General features: G+C 36.8%; 1 protein-coding gene and 1 long non-coding RNA gene across 3 annotated transcripts in view; one reads left to right on the plus strand and one right to left on the minus strand.

The window, feature by feature from the left end:
• LOC137395311 (peptidyl-glycine alpha-amidating monooxygenase B-like) overlaps positions 1 to 24,830 on the plus strand; it is a 72,321-nt gene that overhangs the window by 17,467 nt on the left and 30,024 nt on the right. For both annotated transcript variants that reach the window (XM_068082207.1, XM_068082208.1), the window contains 7 exons: positions 1,116 to 1,167; positions 3,783 to 3,870; positions 8,372 to 8,454; positions 13,199 to 13,396; positions 13,999 to 14,082; positions 21,824 to 22,010; positions 24,481 to 24,677. In XM_068082207.1, coding sequence (XP_067938308.1) covers positions 1,116 to 1,167; positions 3,783 to 3,870; positions 8,372 to 8,454; positions 13,199 to 13,396; positions 13,999 to 14,082; positions 21,824 to 22,010; positions 24,481 to 24,677 — 889 coding nt within the window. The remainder of the gene's footprint in view (positions 1 to 1,115; positions 1,168 to 3,782; positions 3,871 to 8,371; positions 8,455 to 13,198; positions 13,397 to 13,998; positions 14,083 to 21,823; positions 22,011 to 24,480; positions 24,678 to 24,830) is intronic.
• Positions 893 to 2,772, minus strand: LOC137395312 (uncharacterized). The gene is made up of 2 exons (XR_010978471.1): positions 2,695 to 2,772; positions 893 to 1,143 (listed from the first exon to the last, which is right to left on the minus strand). It is a non-coding gene; the product is annotated as an uncharacterized lncRNA (long non-coding RNA).

The raw sequence follows: 24,830 nt of genomic DNA on the forward strand, positions 1-24,830 counted from the left end.
TCTCACACCAGATAGCATTTATTACACTGACACGAGTACGTAATATAACAAGGTCTCACATCAGATAGCATTTATTACACTGACACGAGTATGTAATATAACAAGGCCTCACACCAGATAGCATTTATTACCCTGACACGAGTATGTAATATAACAAGGCCTCACACCAGATAGCATTTATTACACTGACACGAGTACGTAATATAACAAGGCCTCACACCAGATAGCATTTATTACACTGACACGAGTACGTAATATAACAAGGTCTCACATCAGATAGCATTTATTACACTGACACGAGTATGTAATATAACAAGGCCTCACACCAGATAGCATTTATTACACTGACACGAGTACGTAGGACAGCAAGGTCTCACATCAGGTAGCATTTATTACACTGACACGAGTATGTAATATAACAAGGTCTCACACCAGATAGCATTTATTACACTGACACGAGTACGTAATATAACAAGGTCTTACACCAGATAGCATTTATTACACTGACACGAGTATGTAATATAACAAGGCCTCACACCAGATAGCATTTATTACCCTGACACGAGTATGTAATATAACAAGGCCTCACACCAGATAGCATTTATTACACTGACACGAGTACGTAGTACAGCAAGGTCTCACATCAGGTAGCATTTATTACACTGACACGAGTATGTAATATAACAAGGTCTCACACCAAATAGCATTTATTACACTGACACGAGTACGTAATATAACAAGGTCTCACACCAGATAGCATTTATTACTCTGACACGAGAACAAGGTCTCACATCAGATAGCATTTATTACACTGACACGAGTATGTAATATAACAAGGTCTCACACCAGATAGCATTTATTACCCTGACACGAGTATGTAATATAACAAGGCTTCACACCAGATAGCATTTATTACCCTGACACGAGTATGTAATATAACAAGGCCTCACACCAGATAGCATTTATTACACTGACACGGGTACGTAATATAACAAGGTCTCAAACCAGATAGCATTTCATCAATGCAACTGCTATGATTGTTCTCTAGCAAATTGCGTTATTCATCTTTACTTCTTCAAGTTGTCTCATACATTGTCTGCTTCTACGTGTTCTAGGAGGACTACTATGTCTGTACAGCTGTTCCTGTGAATGAAGAAAAGTATATCGGTGAGTATTTCGCATTTGAGATTAGACGAGAATATTCACTGTTGCATTTCTCTCTGCTCCACATTTCATATTTTAAACCCTCCGTTGTTGCACTGATTAACCTGTCACACAGTTGTGGAAGTCACCATAAAAATAACACTAGTAGTTTTGACTAAAGGTTGGTTACACACTGTATCACAGTCTATCCGCAGTAATCCACACAACATCAGTTATGGACTGTGATACATTATTCACATCGTCAAAAACTGTCACAAACCGTCACAAACCATCACGAACTGTCACAAACCGTCACGAACTGTCACAAAGCCAACTGCGTTTACATCAGCGAGTAGTCTGTTGCATAGAATTCTCATCATACATTGAGGTCGCCAAAATGATAAAATACTAGTTGCGCAGCAGGTAGACTTGTAGCAGGAGGTATCATGAAGGGAAATGTAGACTTAGCAATCCATGCCAGCGAATCACCATCGTCGAAATGATGCACAACGCACAGACTGTCTTGGATGCGGCATGAAGTATCAGGAAAAACTGCTGTTTTCCTAACATGTCTGTATTGCCTTGGTGGTGCCATTGGTCAACAGTGCGCATAGTCTATGAATAAACATCGAAAGGACAACCCTGACCTCTTGCGTTCAGTGTAACAGCCTTAATACACCTCTATTTACGCATTGAAAGGAGAGCGTCTGTTTGTTATAAAACCTAGGACAGCATGACATGAGCTGCCTGAGATATCTATAAGGGCAGCTAATGTGGTATGATTAGCTAGACAATGTTATAATTGGTTGTAAATATTGTTGAAAATGGCAAAAGTAATAATTCTCAATTTCAATGTGTTAGGGTTCGTGAAGACTTATCGGAATGTAGATTATTAACGGATCCTAAGAGAACATGAGTATTAATAATGCTGGGGAGATAAGGTCTCTTGTCAGCATGGTATTTGTACGGTACATTTGTGTAAACAAGCGTTAGGTAATCAAACTTTTAATGGCGTTTCGTTAAACAAAAGCCATTAAACCCACACGTCAACTCTCAGTCTCCACAGCAGTACCAGTGTATCACTCTGTTTCTCTCAGTCTCCACAGCAATACCAGTGTATCACTCTGTTTCTCTCAGTCTCCACAGCAGTACCAGTGTATCACTCTGTTTCTCTCAGTCTCCACAGCAGTACCAGTGTATCACTCTGTTTCTCTCAGTCTCCACAGCAGTACCAGTGTATCACTCTGTTTCTCTCAGTCTCCACATCAGTACCAGTGTATCACTCTGTTCTCTCAGTCTCCACAGCAGTACCAGTTTATCACTCTGTTTCTCTCGGTCTCCACAGCAGTACCAGTTTATCACTCTGTTTCTCTCAGTCTCCACAGCAGTACCAGTTTATCACTCTGTTTCTCTCGGTCTCCACAGCAGTACCAGTTTATCACTCTGTTTCTCTCAGTCTCCACAGCAGTACCAGTTTATCACTCTGTTTCTCTCGGTCTCCACAGCAGTACCAGTGTATCACTCTGTTTCTCTCAGTCTCCACAGCAGTACCTGTGTATCACTCTGTTTCTGCATCTGTATCACTATGTTCTGCAGCTGTCAGGCTGTCAAGGTACTGCACTCTTCTCTGCAGATAGGTAACAGAACTAGTTGTAATGTATAGGCTGTAATGTATAGGTATATGTAGGCAGACACACTAGTACTGTATTGGCAGTACTAGCTGACTTGGCTAAATACCTGAGGTAACTATGTTATGGACACTTTCCAACTTTAGAGGTAGTAAAAACTGTGTCAGTGTTGACATTGGCTCACCCTTGGCAAACAGGAAATATAAAACTTGTAAATGGCCGCGCACCCTTTGGATACAAGCTCACAGAAATACTAGAACATACTACAATAACGCGTTTGTAGTGGATACAGTAAAATTGAATTCACACATCTCAGTGAATACTTGATGAACAGCCATCCTAGGTATAGGTACATTGTCAAACACCAGTGAGCCGCCGTGTTGCGCCGCCGTGTTGCGCCGCCGTATTGAGCCGCCGTGTTGAGTCGTCGTGTTGGCCCGTCGTGTTGACCCGCCATGTTGTCAATCAAACTCATCGCTATTATCTGAACAATATGACAAGACAATGTTAACTATTTGAGAAAGTAGTGCTGATAAGTATCTCATATAAACATTTATTTTTAATGACTGTTTGTCAGCGTTTGCTAAACAATCAAAAGAGTCGGTGGTATAGAATGTCATGGGAATGTGGCATCATGCACTTCTCCTCGCTTATCGTCTTCTTTGTCTTCTGTAGTTGCTGATACCATTTTTTTCTGGCATCATTTTCGGTGTGATGGCACAAGCCTGACAACTTATTTGGTTCGACACTGTTTTGAGTACGGCATATGTAATGGCGGCAATAGCATCACTACCTAGCTTTGCCCCTGCTGCCATCTTCTATCCTTGTCAGAGAACATTGCCATCGGCTGTCACGTATCAGGTTTCTAATGAGTCCTAGTACGTAATAGGAAATAGGATAGACATAGGATAGACGCAAGCATCAATCACCGCATAGTTTCCATTGAGTATGAGCTATTTCCTTAAAACTGTAAAGGTCACCTGCCTTATCTGCTTACTCTTTCTGCTGCAGTCCAATACGAAGCCCTAGCAGAGGCCAGTACAGCCCACCATATCCTCTTATTCGGATGCACTGAGCCATACAGAGACACTGTTACATGGTTTGTACCCACATCTGCTAATAAAGTTCTGCCATCTCTCTACTCATCTGTTATGCATCAGCAGTTTTCACCAACTACTAGTTCCTGCTTGATTACATTGCATCACCTAATGAAAACTTTATATTCAGAAGTGTACATGTAGTTTTTTAGTCTTAGTTTATAATTACACTGTATTGGCTATTTTCGGCTTGCGATGCTCACTGCTAGGGGTTACACACAGTCTAACCTCAATGTACGGTATAAAGTTAATCTTCCCTGCTGCATATGACAAAATTGTTGTATGTTGGTCGTTGGAGCAAGTATTCTCTTTTGAGAACACTTGGCTTTGTTTTGAGAACCCAAAGAAACAGCGTTAAATATTTCAAGAACCAGAATGGTTTGACTTATCTTAGCTCGCTTATTACCTTATTATCGCTTATTGTTCTTTTCATTGATGAGCAAATCTTACTTTTATTTTTGGCTCAGGGTTATCATGAAAAAATCAAATTGTTTGTATCATGATTTTGATAGGTGTAACAAATCTGAAAACATTCCCATTGATGATTTGGCATATGTGACAGAGATAATTGACTGCACGTCTAGCAAAATGCTACCAAAGGACCTTGTAAGTTAGAACATACGAGTTTAGTTAGTAAACCTCTAAATAGGAGTAATTGTGAGGTAGCAACTGTAACTGGTACAGTTTTCCGTCACTACTCTGTTTAATAAATGTCATCATAACATCAAACTCTTTACTGCAATCACCTCAAGTGCAAGTATCCAAAGAGTATTCTAAAATTTTGCTTTCGTTAATTCAAAATTGAGAAACACGCTAGGTTATGAAAAACATGAGCAAGCTGGTAGTTATATTTTGCATAGTTAACAACAATGATCAGCATAATTAACAGCATGGTATAATATGCCTAAATATTTCATAGTGCCTTTTTACATATTTGGCTCTCATTCATACTTTGTGTGAAACTGCTAGTAGCTCCACTCCACTAACTTACATGTAGTTTATACCTTACTAGAAATTCCACTGTCATACAGCCTACGACCAAAGTGATATTGGAAAAAAGAAAGGGTACTGATGGTTGAGAAATGCAATATTAGCAGTCAAATGGCACTGCAGTGCGATAGGATAACTGCAATGGTAGCTGTAATGTACTGGGTGTGGGTGTTATTATATACAACAAACAGCAATAATGAAAGGAAAAGATTGTATGTTTATATCTCTCCCCCAGCAATAGGAGAAATGCAATATTGGCCAATATTAGAAGTAAAATGCACTGATATTATTAGAATAACCAATATTATTAATATAGTAATAGTATAAAACCAATGCACAATTTTGTTTACATTTCAAAACGTCATAGCTAACAATATCAAGAAGTGATATTTATATAGAATTTTAGAAAATCTATTTAAAAAACTGTTTGGTCATGACAAACAGCAATAATGAAAGGAAAAGATTATATGTTTATATCTCTCCCGCTGCAATAGGAGAAATGCAATATTAGAAGTAAAATGCACTGATATTATTAGAATAACCAATATTATTAATATAGTAATACAGTAATAATAGAAAACCAATGAACAATTTTGTTTACATTTAAAAACGTCATAGCTAACAATATCAAGAAGTATCAAAAAGAATATCAAAAATTTAGTAATAGTAATACAGTAATAATAGAAAACCAATGTACAATTTTGTTTACATTTCAAAATTCATAGCTAACAATATCAAGAAGTATCAAGAATAATATCCAAACTTGTAATTAAATATCGTAATCTCATAAGAATCGTTAGAAAAAAATATCATCATCATTTCCTTTACTTACACTGCGTTGGACATCAGTTAGAATACCAAAGTACTCGATTGTTTCTAAAAAGTCAAATATTTTGAAATCGGCAAAGATGAAACGATTTCAGTACTCCTACGTTAGTGACAGAAACTTTCGGCAATTCGACAATGCCATAGACTGGTGAAATGTGCACGTTATTTTTTCGCGAAATGCGCACGACTTAATCGTTCTATTCTCTGTCGCCCGCTGTTTCAATTTCCGGTCTTAACTTTTATTAAACCAAGCTTTTCAAGCGTTTTGTGACGATTTTCGTCCTAATAAATCTGTCTATTTGTGTATAATCCGATCAGATGGGTAAGTTTTTAGAGAATTTCGATAATTTACAAAGACTTGGTAACATATTAAAATAGGCCTATATGTGTTTTGTATCGTTATTATACTTTAACTAATCTACAAAACGATGATTAAATTCGTTGATCAAATTTTAATACAAGGGTTCGTCTCATTGTTGATGAATAATTTTCGTAAGTTGTGTGCACATGCATTTATCATAAAAACTCCCAAACTTCGCATCCGCTCGTTTCGTCGTGGGATAACTTTAGATGACTGTTGAGTTGAATACAAGATACTATAGAAGAATTTGTCAGATTTAATTGTGAGTCGTGTAAGCGTGTAAGTCAGCTAATACTGAAAAGTAGGTTTGCCGGCATTTTGATGTTCAATACAATACTCAGATTATTTACATGAGCGAAACAATCACATTTATTAAGAAAATTGAAAACATTGATTTTAAAGAAAAGATGTTCTTTTTGAAAAAAAAAAATTTTCAACTCATTTTTTGCTGTTAAATTGTGACAAACCTTTTTTCTTTAAGTTACCTAATCCTGTATCACTATGTGAACCTCTCTCTAATGTACCTAATCCTGTATTTCTATGTGAATCTCTCTCTAATCTATCTAATCCTGTATCCCTATGTGAGCCTCTCTTTAATGTACCTAATCCTGTATCCCTATGTGAACCTCTCTCTCTACTGTACCTAATCCTGTATCCCTATGTGAGCCTCTTTCTAATGTACCTAATCCTGTATCCCTATGTGAACCTCTCTCTTTAATGTACCTAATCCTGTATCCCTATGTGAACCTCTCTCTCTCTAATATACCTAATCCTGTATCCTTATGTGAACCTCTCTCTAATGTACCTAATCCTGTATCCCTATGTGAACCTCTCTCTTTAATGTACCTAATCCTGTATCCCTTTATGAGCTTCTCTCTCTAATGTACTTAATCCTGTATCCCTATGTGAAACTCTCTAATGTACCTAATCCTGTATCTCTATGTGAGCCTTTTTCTAATGTACCTAATCGCGTATCCCTATGTGAACCTCTCTCTACTGTACCTAATCCTGTATCCCTATGTGAACCTCTCTCTACTGTACCTAATCCTGTATCCCTATGTGGGCCTCTTTCTAATGTACCTAATCGCGTATCCCTATGTGAACCTCTCTCTTTAATGTACCTAATCCTGTATCCCTATGTGAAACTCTCTCGCTCTAATGTACCTAATTCTGTATTCCTATGTGAACCTCTCTCTCTAATGTAGCTAATCTTGTATCCTTATGTGAACCTCTCTCTAATGATAAGCACACACTAACTAATTTTGGCTCTTGTAAAATTTGTGCTTGTAGGGTAGTGTCTTGGTTGACTTATAAAATTAGTCCCTTCTGGGATTCATCTCCCCTCATCCTTGTTATTGCTGCCTATTGGTGAAAACCTGGTTTGCACTGAATGTATCTGAATGACATTCAAATTACATTACATTGGAAGTTGTGTTCACACACCCACACATGGTAGCACAGCATGGTTCTCTCACGACTACTTGGCTTGTGTTCTCATCTAGACTATGTTTATAAAATCTGGTTGACCACCAAATTTAAAGGTTAGCTCAGTCACTCATTTTTCTCTAATAAGTATTTCTTGTCGCAACCAGAACCTACAGTTACGTATCATAAATGTGGGTGCAAGGCCAGTTTTGTATTTCACATAATATATTATTACTATCATCGCTATTATACTAGATAGCAGCGGCTGGTTGAGTGGTCTAGAATGCATGACTGGCAAACAACAGGTTGGTATTCAGTTTCTAAAATAAGTAAGTTGACAGCAAGGACAGTTGACAGCAAGGACAGTTGACAGCAAGGACAGTTGACAGTAATGACAGTTGACAGCAAGGACAGTTGACAGTAAGGACAGTTGACAGCAAGGACAGTTGACAGCAAGGACAGTTGACAGCAAGGACAGTTGACAGCAAGGACAGTTGACAGCAAGGACAGTTGACAGCAAGGACAGTTGACAGCAAGGACAGTTGACAGCAAGGACAGTTGACAGCAAGGACATCCTAATTGTTAAATTGCTCTCTGCAACTGGCTGTGTCTTCAGTCGTAGAGGTTCCCTTAGCCACTGGACTCGAACATGTCCAGCCAAGATTATAGAGACATTGTTTGTGTAACAATAGACATCATACTCGATTATGAGGAAATGCTAACACACTGTGCTGAGGCTTTTGTAGTTGTAGGACAGACATACACAGCTCCCGCTTTTAGTCTCAAGGGGTTATCCTCTCTTGCATATAATGACAATTCCTAAAAGCTTATGTTGTCATAGTTTTGAGTTAAATAACCACTGTGAAAATGGCTTACAAGGCTCTTCCATTATTTTCTAGGGAGTGTGGTATGACATGCAAGGGGGATGATTCGATAATGTTTGCTTGGGCGAAGAACGCTCCACCCACAAAGCTTCCTGACAGTGAGTTAATGAACTTCATGTCTTTGAAATACTGTAATCCCTTACTTTTCGAGGTTAATCAGAACTAACTTAACTAATCAAAACCAATTTTGTAAAGTATGTGTATGAGCCAAAAGTTTAATATTTAAACTGCTTTTTAAACTTTTTGTATTGCAATAAAATGCATCTTATTCAGAACAAAAGCCTCTACAAGATAAGTATAAAAGTACCTAAGTATAAAATTGTTTAGTGAATCCCACTCTTGCAAAATTCCTTTCCATTGAAAAAATGCGGTGAGTTTATTATTGCCATGACGACAGCGGTTTGGTTTTCCTGTTTTGAAAATTGATCAGAAATGGAATTGCTTAGCAAAACGATTTTCGATTGGTTGCACGTGATTTGCAACAAGATTGTTTCGTCGGAGACAAAGTTCGATTGCTCTAGCTAATCTGTAGACTTCGTAATGAAAATTAGTGAAACACTATTGGTAAGCCCATACATCGTCTTACGGTCTGTATTTCTATTAGCATGAAAGCTTACGGTAGCGAAAGAGTTAAAACCAGATATATGCAAGCTATGTTAAAACATAGCTTGCATAGTTTAGTCAGAGTAGATCTGGTCTGAATATTTGTGCTTGAGACTAACTGGGTTCGTTGTGAGAAGGAAGTCGCTCGTTCGTAAACATGGGAGAGGTGATAACTTTCTGTTGTCACAATGAGAGTCATGGGCATGATGAAGGGTGTCAAAGCGATTCACACTTTGCTTCAAAAACAACAGAAAAACAAGTGAAAAGAATGAACTGTGATGGCTGCTAGCACACTGATGCTTGCTGAGGAATCTCATTGGAACATAGTACAAGAGGGATTCGTGTATTTTATGTATTTAATTTTTTGGTTTTTATTCATTTTCATTAATTTTTTATATATATATCACCTTTGATATATATTTATATATATGCCTTTGACACGGTAAAGTCATAGTCATATAAGCCTTTGACATGGAATGCAAATTGGTAAAATGCAAGGTTAAAATGGCTGTAAATAACTCGATACTTTATGAAGTGATATATACACTATCACCACCTCGCGTCCTTTTTGAATATTGCCTACCACAATACCTTTTGAAGCCATTTGTGAGGGAGGATACGACGGCATGTCAAATAGGGGACTTACTAAAGAAAACAGGATTTTCAATAGCAATTCAGTGCAGAAACCAGTATGGTGCTGCTACCTCACTAAAAACTGAATTGGCTATTTCATATTCACAGTTTTAATACTATAATAAAGTTTTCAATGTAGATTTGTTATGCTCTACCAGGCTCACTTTTCTCCGCCTCTTCCGTGTTTGTATCATTTTGGAACAGAGCATTAAGACTTTGCAGCATTTCTTTTATCGATTGCGCATTCGCCATAACGCTTCTAGCACTTCTAGCTGTTTGACACTCGTTGTTCTCATGTTCCGTATCAGAGAGGGAAGATGTTTAAAGAAGGGGTGGCAAAGTATAAGCGTTTCCCTAAAATCATTACAAAGACTCCAACTTTTCGTTAATCCTGTGTAGTTTTTCAAGTGACGATTCATAATCATTCGGCACAATCTGCAACTATCTATCTCTCTGGACAGCGTGTTTTCACCACTTCGTTTTCTAAGTCTTTAAAAGAACTGCGTTTAATATAGTCTCAGCTTGTTTACGAAAACAAATCTTACTCAGATGCGCATAGCGGTCATTCGCATCTACATGTATGTCTATGAATAGCAATAGTACTGTATATGGTCATGCGCATCTACATGTATGTCTATGAATAGCAATAGTACTGTATATGGCCATGCGCATCTACATGTATGTCTATGAATAGCAATAGTACTGTAAATGGTCATGCGCATCTACATGTATGTCTATGAATAGCAATAGTACTGTATATGATCATTCGCATCTACATGTATGTCTGTGAATAGCAATAGTACTGTATATGGCCATGCGCATCTACATGTATGTCTATGAATAGCAATAGTACTGTATATGGCCATGCACATCTACATGTATGTCTATGAATAGCACTAGTACTGTATATGGCTCATACTGATAACTGATGCACGAATTATTTCTGTCTTGTTCTTTTGCCTCCTGTTTTAGTAACCATCTTACGTTGATGAGCTGGCATTCGCTCCAAAAATTTCCCTCTGTTCTTGAGTTTTTTGCTGCTGTCTGTTCTCATTGCTGCCAGTCTTTTGTCTCCACTTACAAAACATCCAACCTTCTCAGCTATCTTCTACCAAGTAACATTCTCTTCTTTTTATAGAAGTCCATGAATTTATCCTATTTATTCACTGCTAACAACTTTATGCTTGTGATGATGTGACATAATTCAGACCGTTAGACAGGGCGTAGGACCTAAAGTTATTCATGTTGTGTACTAACCTGCGGTTAGTTTAAATAGCACTTGATGAATAGAATTTCACTTCTAGGATGAGCTTCTAACTTGTCTTATGAAACTCATGAAAGTCTATGATGGAGTTATTGCGTAATAAAAATTTACATTGCATAATAAACTAACGATTTATATACTATAAATTATGCTTTTCTGAGATGCTAAGAAAAAACTCAGCTATAATGTGGAAGTTACCAATATTTTGGCCCAGAATTGTAGATTAGCCCAAATTACATTTTTTACATGTGATGTCTGTTCATCTACTAAATACTAGTTAGAAATTAAACAGAAGGTACCCATGCTGATTATCAAAATGTTACATTATCATCATAACAGGCCTGGGGATGACAGCAGCTGGTAGTGTAGACTAGAATTTGCTAACAGTTAGAAAGTACTCATGTTGTAATTGGTATCTCCTTCAGTTACAAGCAAACAATATAACTTAATAGGTATACAGTGAGAATTACTAGGGTAATGTATACAGTCCATATAACAATCTATCAACATATAGCAACCGCGACGTACCTAACTTGGACAAAAGGTTGTACTGAGGTCATTCATTACAATCTCTCCTTATAGATATGAGTGCAGCAAATGCAAATGTAATAAAAACATCCAGTTATAGTTTCAGATGATTAATCCATGAATTTATATTTATATAGGTGTAGCCAGTCAGCATGCTTGTGTACAAAGTCACACTGTCCCATGTTTTGTCAGCGTTATATTACAGACAAAATTGTCTTCTACTATTACTGATAAAATTATTACTACTAGTAATCTGGCAGTCTAGTGTGCCGTGAGAGATGATCAGGTGTAATAACTATACATACAATTATTCCGGAATGTCTGCTGTGTATACGTACTAGAATGTCTTTATGTAGACTATAATGAGTTATTAGAGTATTAGACTACCATGATCATCATTGTGAGTTCGAATACCTTTCATGCAATGTTTTACTAATCTTCAACGGTGGTTTGGGACGCACAGACTGACAGGGCTCTGATTATAGGAAAGGAGATTATAGTAAAGATTTTATTTTTACACGTATTTCACTTGTTATATGAGTCTGTTTCAGCTTAGTTTGATTGTTATAACTCAGGAGTCAGTTGCTACCTAGTTTGATTGTTATAACTCAGGAGTCTGTTTCTACCTAGTTTGATTGTTGTAACTCAGGAGTCTGTTTCTACCTAGTTTGATTGTTATAACTCAGGAAAATGTTTCTACCTAGTTTGATTGATATAGCTCAGGAGTCAGTTTCTACCTAGTTTGATTGTTATATCTCAGGAGTCAGTTTCTACCTAGTTTGATTGGTATAACTCAGGAGTCTGTTACTAGCTAGTTTGATTGTTATAACTCAGGAGTCTGTTTCTACCTAGTTTGATTGTTATAGCTCAGGAGTCTGTTTCTACCTAGTTTGATTGGTATAGCTCAGGAGTCTGTTTCTACCTAGTTTGATTGTTATATCTCAGGAGTCTGTTTCTACCTAGTTTGATTGTTATATCTCAGGAGTCAGTTTCTACCTAGTTTGATTGGTATAACTCAGGAGTCTGTTACTAGCTAGTTTGATTGTTATAACTCAGGAGTCTGTTTTACCTAGTTTGATTGGTATAACTCAGGAGTCTGTTTCTACCTAGTTTGATTGTTATAACTCAGGAGTCTGTTTTACCTAGTTTGATTGGTATAACTCAAGAGTCTGTTTCTACCTAGTTTGATTGTTATATCTCAGGAGTATGTTTCTACCTAGTTTGATTGTTATAACTCAGGAGTCTGTTTTTACCTAGTTTGATTGTTATATCACAGGAGTTTGTTTCTACTTAGTTTGATTGTTATAACTCAGGAGTCTGTTTTACCTAGTTTGATTGGTATAACTCAGGAGTCTGTTTCTACCTAGTTTGATTGTTATAACTCAGGAGTCTGTTTTACCTAGTTTGATTGGTATAACTCAAGAGTCTGTTTCTACCTAGTTTGATTGTTATATCTCAGGAGTATGTTTCTACCTAGTTTGATTGTTATAACTCACGAGTCTGTTTTTACCTAGTTTGATTGTTATATCACAGGAGTTTGTTTCTACTTAGTTTGATTGTTCCTAACCTTGTTATCGTGGTATTAAAATCATCAAACTTATTAGCTGCTTTGTTTATAATCATTATTATTTCTTTAAAGAAATACATGACAATATGTTGCTAACACAAATGTAAAAATTCTCATCTTTAGCAAGTCTGGCAAAATACGTACACAATTGAACAGATGACAATTGAATAGAATAAAGAAGACGAGTTCAAAATGCGTTTGAACTTACATCAAGAGGTGTATAACAGACAAGACTTGTTTGTTTCAGATGTGGGTTATCACATAGGAGGCGAGAGCAAGATACGATATATAGTCATGCAGGTCCACTATTTGAGGGTTTTCAACAGTTCGGAGACCCCAGATAGGTCTGGAATAGCGATCTATACAACAAAGTCTGTCCCGCAATACACTCAAGGAATACTTCTACTGGCCTCAGGCTTTGGCACTATTCCTCCTCACAAAGAAGGTATGGAATGGTTTAAATGCTTGAAGACGTTGATTTATCTCATAGCTATTTGTATACAAAATGCACGACTCACCCGTTCATGCTCATGCGGCCATATCACGTGACATGTTTCAAATTTTAATTAAAGGTTAGAGAATATTTTATAATTATATTCAAGTAATCGTTTTTCTATCACTCAGGCAAATTAAAGGATATATGTGACACTGGGAATAATTTTACTATTATTCTTTCGCTGTTGTTACACATAGCGTGCAACATGCATAAAGTTAGTTACAGTTTTATCAATATAAGATTGAATATTGGTGGTTAATAGAATATAGTGTGGTTAGATGCAGAGATTGGCTCTCGCTGCCACTAATGAGAGGGGTTAGTGTCTTTGCTGCCATGTTTGCTTGTGCATGTGATAGGAATGGCACGTGTTAGAACCCTGTACCCTGACTCGCACCTTTCCATAAAGCATATGTTTCTTAGTTCAAACTATGCCCACAGTAAGTTCATGTCACTAGCCAGCTACAGGTATATGGAATCGTAATTGCCAAAAACTGGTGCATTCTTGCAGCCTTGAGCTCTTTGTGTTGTCTAGATTTTGCTGTCTTTTGCAGCTGCGACCCTTGAGGTTTCCTGTCGTTTTGATGGAAAGAAAACAATTCACCCATTTGCCTTCCGAACTCATGGTCACTTTTTGAGTAAGTGGTTTGTCCCTACCTTCTCATTGTCTTGATACTCTTTTAATTGTTTTAGATATTAAAACGAATAGCTTGTAACATCGCTTATCGCGTAGAATCTTAAAGCACTGGTAACTCAATTATTAATTCAACTTGTGTCAAGCTTTTATGTGGTGCACGTTTGCTGTCTGTCTGCTTCTTTTTCCAAATGAGTTTAATAAAACCGGGACAACGTTTTCTCTTTAGGGGTTATGTTTATGTAATGTCTTTTTATTTAGGGGTTATGTTTGTAAATAGTTCAATTGTGTCGTAGTAACTCCCTTGTGGCAGACTTTTGTTTAACTGGTTAAATATTGCCAAGCTACACTGATTCTGTTACATGGCTAGATACTGCACTTTATCACATCTCATAGGTTTACAAAACCTCCACTTTATCACATTTCATAGGGTTACAAAACTTCCACTTTAGCACATCTCATAGGGTTACAAAACCTGCACTTTATCACATCTCATAGGGTTACAAAACCTGCACTTTATCACATTTCATAGGGTTACAAAACTTCCACTTTATCACCTCTCATAGGATTACAAAACCTCCACTTTATCACATCTCATAGGGTTACAAAACTTCCACTTTATCACATCTCATAGGGTTACAAAACTTCCACTTTATCACATTTCATAGGGTTACAAAACTTCCACTTTATCACCTCTCATAGGGTTACAAAACCTCCACTTTATCACATCTCATAGGGTTACAAAACTTCCACTTTATCACATCTCATAGGGTTACAAAACCTCTACTTTATCACATCTCATAGGGTTACAAAACCTCCACTTTATCACATCTCATAGGGTTACAAAACTTCCACTTTATCACATCTCATAGGGTTACAAAACCTCTACTTTATCACATCTCATAGGGTTACAAAACTTCCACTTTATCACATCTCATAGGGTTACAAAACCTCTACTTTATCACATCTCATAGGGTTACAAAACCTCCACTTTATCACATCTCATAGGGTTACAAAACTTCCACTTTATCACATCTCATAGGGTTACAAAACCTCTACTTTATCACATCTCATAGGGTTACAAAACTTCCACTTTATCACATCTCATAGGGTTACAAAACCTCTACTTTATCACATCTCATAGGGTTACAAAACCTCCACTTTATCACATCTCATAGGGTTACAAAACTTCCACTTTATCACATCTCATAGGGTTACAAAACCTGCACTTTATCACATCTCATAGGGTTACAAAACTTCCACTTTATCACATTTCATAGGGTTACAAAACTTCCACTTTATCACATCTCATAGGGTTACAAAACTTCCACTTTATCACATCTCATAGGGTTACAAAACTTCCACTTTATCACATTTCATAGGGTTACAAAGCTTCCACTTTATCACCTCTCATAGGGTTACAAAACCTCCACTTTATCACATCTCATAGGGTTACAAAACTTCCACTTTATCACATCTCATAGGGTTACAAAACCTGCACTTTATCACATCTCATAGGGTTACAAAACTTCCACTTTATCACATCTCATAGGGTTACAAAACCTCCACTTTATCACATCTCATAGGGTTACAAAACCTGCACTTTATCACATCTCATAGGGTTACAAAACTTCCACTTTATCACATCTCATAGGGTTACAAAACTTCCACTTTATCACATCTCATAGGGTTACAAAACCTCTACTTTATCACATCTCATAGGGTTACAAAACCTCCACTTTATCACATCTCATAGGGTTACAAAACTTCCACTTTATCACATCTCATAGGGTTACAAAACTTCCACTTTATCACATCTCATAGGGTTACAAAACTTCCACTTTATCACATTTCATAGGGTTACAAAACTTCCACTTTATCACCTCTCATAGGGTTACAAAACCTCCACTTTATCACATCTCATAGGGTTACAAAACTTCCACTTTATCACATCTCATAGGGTTACAAAACCTCTACTTTATCACATCTCATAGGGTTACAAAACCTCCACTTTATCACATCTCATAGGGTTACAAAACTTCCACTTTATCACATCTCATAGGGTTACAAAACCTGCACTTTATCACATCTCATAGGGTTACAAAACTTCCACTTTATCACATTTCATAGGGTTACAAAACTTCCACTTTATCACATCTCATAGGGTTACAAAACTTCCACTTTATCACATCTCATAGGGTTACAAAACTTCCACTTTATCACATTTCATAGGGTTACAAAACTTCCACTTTATCACCTCTCATAGGGTTACAAAACCTCCACTTTATCACATCTCATAGGGTTACAAAACTTCCACTTTATCACATCTCATAGGGTTACAAAACCTCTACTTTATCACATCTCATAGGGTTACAAAACCTGCACTTTATCACATCTCATAGGGTTACAAAACTTCCACTTTATCACATCTCATAGGGTTACAAAACCTCCACTTTATCACATCTCATAGGGTTACAAAACTTCCACTTTATCACATCTCATAGGGTTACAAAACCTGCACTTTATCACATCTCATAGGGTTACAAAACTTCCACTTTATCACATTTCATAGGGTTACAAAACTTCCACTTTATCACATCTCATAGGGTTACAAAACTTCCACTTTATCACATCTCATAGGGTTACAAAACCTCTACTTTATCACATCTCATAGGGTTACAAAACCTCCACTTTATCACATCTCATAGGGTTACAAAACTTCCACTTTATCACATCTCATAGGGTTACAAAACCTGCACTTTATCACATCTCATAGGGTTACAAAACTTCCACTTTATCACATTTCATAGGGTTACAAAACTTCCACTTTATCACATCTCATAGGGTTACAAAACTTCCACTTTATCACATCTCATAGGGTTACAAAACTTCCACTTTATCACATTTCATAGGGTTACAAAGCTTCCACTTTATCACCTCTCATAGGGTTACAAAACCTCCACTTTATCACATCTCATAGGGTTACAAAACTTCCACTTTATCACATCTCATAGGGTTACAAAACCTGCACTTTATCACATCTCATAGGGTTACAAAACTTCCACTTTATCACATCTCATAGGGTTACAAAACCTCCACTTTATCACATCTCATAGGGTTACAAAACCTGCACTTTATCACATCTCATAGGGTTACAAAACTTCCACTTTATCACATCTCATAGGGTTACAAAACTTCCACTTTATCACATCTCATAGGGTTACAAAACCTCTACTTTATCACATCTCATAGGGTTACAAAACCTCCACTTTATCACATCTCATAGGGTTACAAAACTTCCACTTTATCACATCTCATAGGGTTACAAAACTTCCACTTTATCACATCTCATAGGGTTACAAAACTTCCACTTTATCACATTTCATAGGGTTACAAAACTTCCACTTTATCACCTCTCATAGGGTTACAAAACCTCCACTTTATCACATCTCATAGGGTTACAAAACTTCCACTTTATCACATCTCATAGGGTTACAAAACCTCTACTTTATCACATCTCATAGGGTTACAAAACCTCCACTTTATCACATCTCATAGGGTTACAAAACTTCCACTTTATCACATCTCATAGGGTTACAAAACCTGCACTTTATCACATCTCATAGGGTTACAAAACTTCCACTTTATCACATTTCATAGGGTTACAAAACTTCCACTTTATCACATCTCATAGGGTTACAAAACTTCCACTTTATCACATCTCATAGGGTTACAAAACTTCCACTTTATCACATTTCATAGGGTTACAAAACTTCCACTTTATCACCTCTCATAGGGTTACAAAACCTCCACTTTATCACATCTCATAGGGTTACAAAACTTCCACTTTATCACATCTCATAGGGTTACAAAACCTCTACTTTATCACATCTCATAGGGTTACAAAACCTGCACTTTATCACATCTCATAGGGTTACAAAACTTCCACTTTATCACATCTCATAGGGTTACAAAACCTCCACTTTATCACATCTCATAGGGTTACAAAACTTCCACTTTATCACATCTCATAGGGTTACAAAACCTGCACTTTATCACATCTCATAGGGTTACAAAACTTCCACTTTATCACATTTCATAGGGTTACAAAACTTCCACTTTATCACATCTCATAGGGTTACAAAACTTCCACTTTATCACATCTCATAGGGTTACAAAACTTCCACTTTATCACATTTCATAGGGTTACAAAGCTTCCACTTTATCACCTCTCATAGGGTTACAAAACCTCCACTTTATCACATCTCATAGGGTTACAAAACTTCCACTTTATCACATCTCATAGGGTTACAAAACCTGCACTTTATCACATCTCATAGGGTTACAAAACTTCCACTTTATCACATCTCATAGGGTTACAAAACCTCCACTTTATCACATCTCATAGGGTTACAAAACCTGCACTTTATCACATCTCATAGGGTTACAAAACTTCCACTTTATCACATCTCATATGGGTTACAAAAATTCATAGGTCCGAGTAGCCTTCAGATGTTGAGCGTTTTATGAATGACGACTTTCAATCCTTCTTCATAGGGATTACCTAAATGCTTTACGTGTTGACTTGTGTAATGTATAGCGACAATGTTCTCTCTTGTCTACTAGCAACCTTCCTTAGCTTGTTTTGAAAAAAAAACTATGTCGCTGGCTGGATTTGATCGGGTTTTAGGGTGACAAGTCTAGATGCATGACGACCGCGCACTTCTCCCATTATCATTGAGGAAATACCCTTTTAAAATAGTCTAGATGCATGAAGACCGCACACTTATCTTATTACCCTCAAGGAAATACCTTTTTAAAATAGTCTAAATGCATGAGGACCACACACTTCTCCCATTAACCTTGAGGAAATAACCTTTTAAAATAGTCTAGATGCATGACGGACCGCACACTTTCCCATTAACCTTGAGGAAATACCCTTTTAAAATAGTCTAGATGCATGAAGACCGCACACTTATCCCATTAACCTTGAGGAAATAACCTTTTAAAATAGTCTAGATGCATGACGGACCGCACACTTCTCCCATTAACCTTGAGGAAATACCTTTTAAAATGAGTAGTAGTCGTTAGAATGGGGTTCTTGTTGCGTCACGGAAAAATTTACTAAAGTATTATTTTATTAAAATATTAAATTTATTTATTAAATTTATCACTTGCAATTTATCATTCACATTACAATTATTTGGTATCAAAAGGTTCACCAAGTCATACTCTGCTGTGTTATAGGTGCAAAATATGTTGAAATGGGATTATAAGCTCTTAAAAGTTCAAAAATGAGCAGTTAATGGCAGCCATCACGAAAATGCTGTAGTTTAGAATCCCTTTATTCCGATGACGTACTCAAACATTGTGGTTATTGTTTTGACACGTGAAATTAAAGGCCAATAAAAGGCTCAATATAAAACGTCTCGTAGCTCTAGTTTATGACAAACACTTCGGGTTTTACCGGGAAGCCCTTATTAAATATAGATGCTCGCTACTTTACAGTTTCATTTCAGTTTGATCTAATCATCTACTCGTAATCTGATCATGTGACCCGTACTTCCTGCCCAATAGCGCGAACAATTTCTGCAGCATTTTTCGACCATCACAGGTGACCAACAGGTTCCTCATATTTATCAGAGAATGATATACACTCCTTCGAGCGAAGGTTGAAAAATTAGACAAATATTTTTTCGGTAGGTTCTGAGATATCAGTGCTTAAATGACAGCATTACAATGATGATGAAATAGGCGTGTAAGGGCAATAAACATGGCTTTATTGAATGCTTGAATTATATTTGTGAAAATATTTCAATGAATGAGGTTGCATGAAAGTGTAAAACAGAAGCCATCGTGTTCAACTATGTCCCATTTTGGCTGTTTTGGAAAGAGATTCGAATCTACGGCGTTTTCGTGATTGATGGCTGGGATGAACTGTTTGTTTTTGAGCTTTCAAGGGCTTGTGATCACATTTCCACATATTTTGCACCTACAACACAGTAGATTAAGACATGGTGAATCTTTTGATACCAAATAACTGTAATGTGAATTTTGTTGCAAGTCAACTTTTAAATTGTGACATCCCCAGCCTCTGGAAACCATACTTGTTATTTAATATCATCAATTGTCCAATCACAGCTCATGTAATAAGTTGTTATCAAGTACTGACAACTGCTAACCCTTTGACCAATTTGTTTAAATCTACAGTATGAAGTCACTACTGTAGAAAATTTAATACATGACACAATATACTATATATATACACAAAATACTGAAAAGAAGTTTCCCTACTGGGTATGCAAAAGAAATCAAAAATTGTTTTTGTGTCGAAATGCTCAATTGCGCTTATTTTGTTTGATTTGTAGCCATTTTGCTATTGCGCGGTAAAGACATTTACAACTTTTCATGCTCGGTTATTTTGCACAGTTTTTTTCAAAAAGGCCAATAGCACCTGTGATGGCCTGTCGATCAGCTGTGAGTAACCTGTGATGGCCTGTCGATCAGCTGTGAGTAACCTGTGATGGCCTGTCAATCAGCTGAGTGTATCGCTTCTGTATCACTATGTTCCATATATCATATATACCTTCATATATACCTCATCCCACAACCAAACAAGAGTGAAGCGATTCATTGGGAGATGTATGATTAATGCACATGTGCACACAACTCCCAAAAAATTATCCGTTAACGGCCGTCACCAAACCCTTGCAACAAAATCCTATCAAAAAATTTAACTATTTTTCAGTAGTCGTTTAAGTATAATAATGATACAAAACGCATATAAACCTATTTAAATATGTTACCAAGCCTTTGAAAGGTTACCGCAAATTCCTAAAACTAACCCATCTGATCGGATTATACATAAATAGACAGATTTATTAGGTCGAAAATCGTCACAAAACGCTTGAAAAGCTTGGTTTAATAAAAGTTAAGACCGGAAATTGAACCGAGAATAGAACGATAAAGTCTTGTGCATTTCACGAAAAAAACGTGCACTTTTCACCAGTCTATAGCATTCTCGAATTACCGAAGGTTTCGGCAATTAACATAGGAGTACAGAAATCGTTTCATTCTTTGCCGATTTCAATTTTTTCATTTTCAATTTCATTTGCCGACACATTTTAGTACTGTACTTTCGTATTCTAACTGATGTCCAACGAAGTAAAAGTGAAGGAAATGACGATGATATTTTTTAACAGTTCTTATGAGATTATTACAATAATTAATTATAAGTTTGGATGACTGCAGAACAATGACTTACGTACGTAGTACAGATTTTCTAAAAATCTAACTTAGTGTAAGTAAAGGGCAAGACGATGATATTTTTTCTGACGGTTCTAATGAGATTATTACAATAATTAATTATAGGTTTGGATGACTACAGAACAATGGCTACGTAGTACAGATTTTCTAAAAATCTATATCAGTGCATTTTACTTCTAATATTGGCCGATATTGCATTTCTCTTTTTTCAGGAGGAGAGATATAAACATATAATCTTTTCCTTTCATTATTGCTATTTGTTGTATATAATAACACCCACACCCAGTACATTACAGCTACCATTGCAGTTATCCTATTTGACTGCTAATATTGCATTTTTCAACCATCAGTACCCTTTCTTTTTTTCATTATCACTTTGGTGGTGGGCTGTATGACAGTGGAATTTCTAGTATATTTTTCATATGTACCTCATATACCGTATATTTCATGTATACCTCATATATACCTCATATGCATAGGTAGAGTGATATCAGCGTACAAAAAGCCAACTATTCATGATGAGTGGGAGGAGCTAGGCAAAGGAAATCCGCAGTGGCCTCAGTCATTTTACCCGATGAAGCAAGAGCACACAATCAATCCTAAAGACATACTGGCTGCCAGATGTGTTTACAACTCTACAAACCAAGATACCGTAACCAGGATTGGGTATGTTCAATTTGTCATCTTTTGTAGTAGTCCAATTTCCTCACGAGGTGTCCTTCAGTTTCACATATAATGTATTTTGTATCATATATCGCATTCATTCCAAAGGGTAATCTATTTTGTTGTCTTTTTAGGGTAAAGCCATTTTTGGCCTGATTGTGACGCGCGGGACATTTGAATGCTTCCTCGCATACTTAACAGCCCAGATGTGAACTTTTGCTGTATTTTTTGCTTCTTCAGGCAGCACTTGACACTAACTATTACTGAATGAGATTTCATTCTTGTCATGCAATGGATTGAAGAATTATTAAATATTGAACCTGGTGTGACGCGCGGGACCATAATTTGACATGAAAAATTACTTTGTGATAAATTGCAAGAATATTCTGAAGTTTTTGACTCATGACATTATTATTTGGCAAACTCATATCTCTACTATACTTCTACTAAAAGTCTGTACTGTTTTGTTTTCAGGCTAAAGTTTAACGATTCTGTGAGGTTTAAAAGATGACTACCACCTGTGACGTGCGGGACTGTGACGCGCGGGACTGTGACGCGCGGGACTGTGACGCGCCGGACTAAAATAACATCATGAAAAATTCAGAATTTTTCTACATTTTGCAGTTGTTAGACAACAAATTGTCACGATTTGAAGTCAAAACATCTATAAATATGGTAAACCAACTAATTATTTAAAATTAGTATATATTATACTTATTTTATTTAAACAAGAAACATAAAACACATACGATTCAAAGATTGTCAGACTTATGCAGTAAACCATTTTTTCTTAAAACCATTACGTTCTGCCATTATTATTTCCTCATTTGCTAGTAAAAGTATCTCAGTGACCTGATAGTTCCCGCTGGTGCATTAACTGGAGGTGCTTTAAGAAGAAAGTTCCTCTGGGTGGTTCTTTTGTCGTTGGGGTTTGGCTGCATGAACTTCTTTATAGTTCACCTACTTTCATTGGCCTTTGCTATGAGAATTTCTCCCATGTTGACTTCAGAGTCATAGGCCAATGCGACCAGCATTTGTGGTGAAAACTGCATTAGTGTTTGTGAAGTATCTCTTGTGGTTACCCCTTGATTAGGTTCGCTGCTCTGTGTGTGTGGAATTGGCTGCCAGGGAGAAGGACACCATTCCATCAGAACAACATCACTATTTTTTTATTTGCTATGTGATTGAATGCTATTGAATGCCATGAATTATAGGCACCATAGACTAGGGTTCTTTATAGATCTGCGCTGTTTTAGTAATCTTATCTTTTGAGATGGAAAATATCTTCATTGGTTTCACTGATTTGATGTTATTGTTGTGGTAGCTTCCGCAAATGACTTTGCCGAGTTTACGACATACCTTTTCTGGTACACTGCCATTAGAACCTGTTGTTTGATGTCCCTCAATACCATCTCTTGCACCTTCGCCATATGATGTAATTTTTGTAACCATACTTTACAAACACAAATTTGGTTCAAAGATTACCTCATGATTTGACGGCATCACCCCAAGTGTGTATCAGTAGGGTAATCTTGACAAACTCCATGTTCTTAGTTACAAAACATGACAAATTAATTCCAATTTTTCATTTCTCTCAAAGAAACTGGCTTTTCTGACTTGAAATATCAAGCATTGCTTTCACATGCGGGGTATCAAAATGAAATCTCAAACAAAGGCAGATATCGTCATATTATTAAAAAATGTCCCGCCTGTCACATATACTTCCATGTGCCTATAAAACAGAAGCTTGCCATATTTTCTGCGAGTTTGGCTGAGGCATAGCGGCCCAACATGGAATGATAGATTAATAATTGTTTTACTTCAGATAGCTTAGGAAGAACAGGCTGCAACTAAATGCACTGAAAATGTGACGCATGGGACAAACTATTTCGCCCTGAATGGTAAGGAAAAAATGCACTTATTAGGAAAAAATGCCTTGGCTAAAAAATCTATTCTTGCATTGATTATAGAAGAAAAGCAAAATTTATTACAGAATGAATGGCAAAGTTTGATAGAAGTTGACCTATTGTCCCGCGCGTCACACACGATGCCAGAAAAATATACTCGCATGCCCCATATCATCATGAGAGAAGATTTCGTTATAAAAATTTTCGTGTTTCTGTATGTCTGAACAATTTTACTCACTAATTGACAGAAAATTATGATCACAAAAGATAGAAAAAAATTGCCTATACCCGTGACATTATGCCTGGCCCTTTAAGCATTGATAGTTCGTGAGTTATGTAACCGCTTACAAGTTTTGATTTAATTGTGTTAGAAGTTGTCGGACCCTGTTTTTTAAGCCCTAGTTAATAGATGAATCAGTCAGTCCCTTTTGGGTTGTTTTCAATGTTCTGGAGTGATAATAGTAATGAGTCTTCCTCTACTCCTCTACACGCAGAGGAGCTGCAGATGTTTGTTTTTTGAGTCTATTATTGTTTGTTCCTGTTCAGTTAGATAAGTGTTTAACTAGGTCAACCCACAAGGATGAGATGTGTAACTTCTACATGATGTACTATGTCGAGGGTGAAGCAGGGTATCACACATGCTTCAGCAACTGGTTGCCAAAACAAGCCAATACTCTCCCTTCTGACAGTATGGTAACGCTACCACCGAATCCTCCACTTGACCAGAAGCCAGTCGGCCATGAACACCACCTTGATGAGCATGGTAATTACAGTTCTTCCTTTGAGTTTAATTTTCACTTAGCGAGGTTATCCCTAGAGCAACATAGGCAAAGAACAATAGCGAGTTTAGCGGGATTAATGATGTGCAATGTTTACCTTTATAAGTGAGTTGAATGTAAGTGAGGGCACAGTTTTA

Source organism: Watersipora subatra, chromosome 4 (assembly GCF_963576615.1).
Source record: "Watersipora subatra chromosome 4, tzWatSuba1.1, whole genome shotgun sequence".
Classification (NCBI taxonomy): Eukaryota; Metazoa; Bryozoa; class Gymnolaemata; order Cheilostomatida; family Watersiporidae; genus Watersipora; species Watersipora subatra.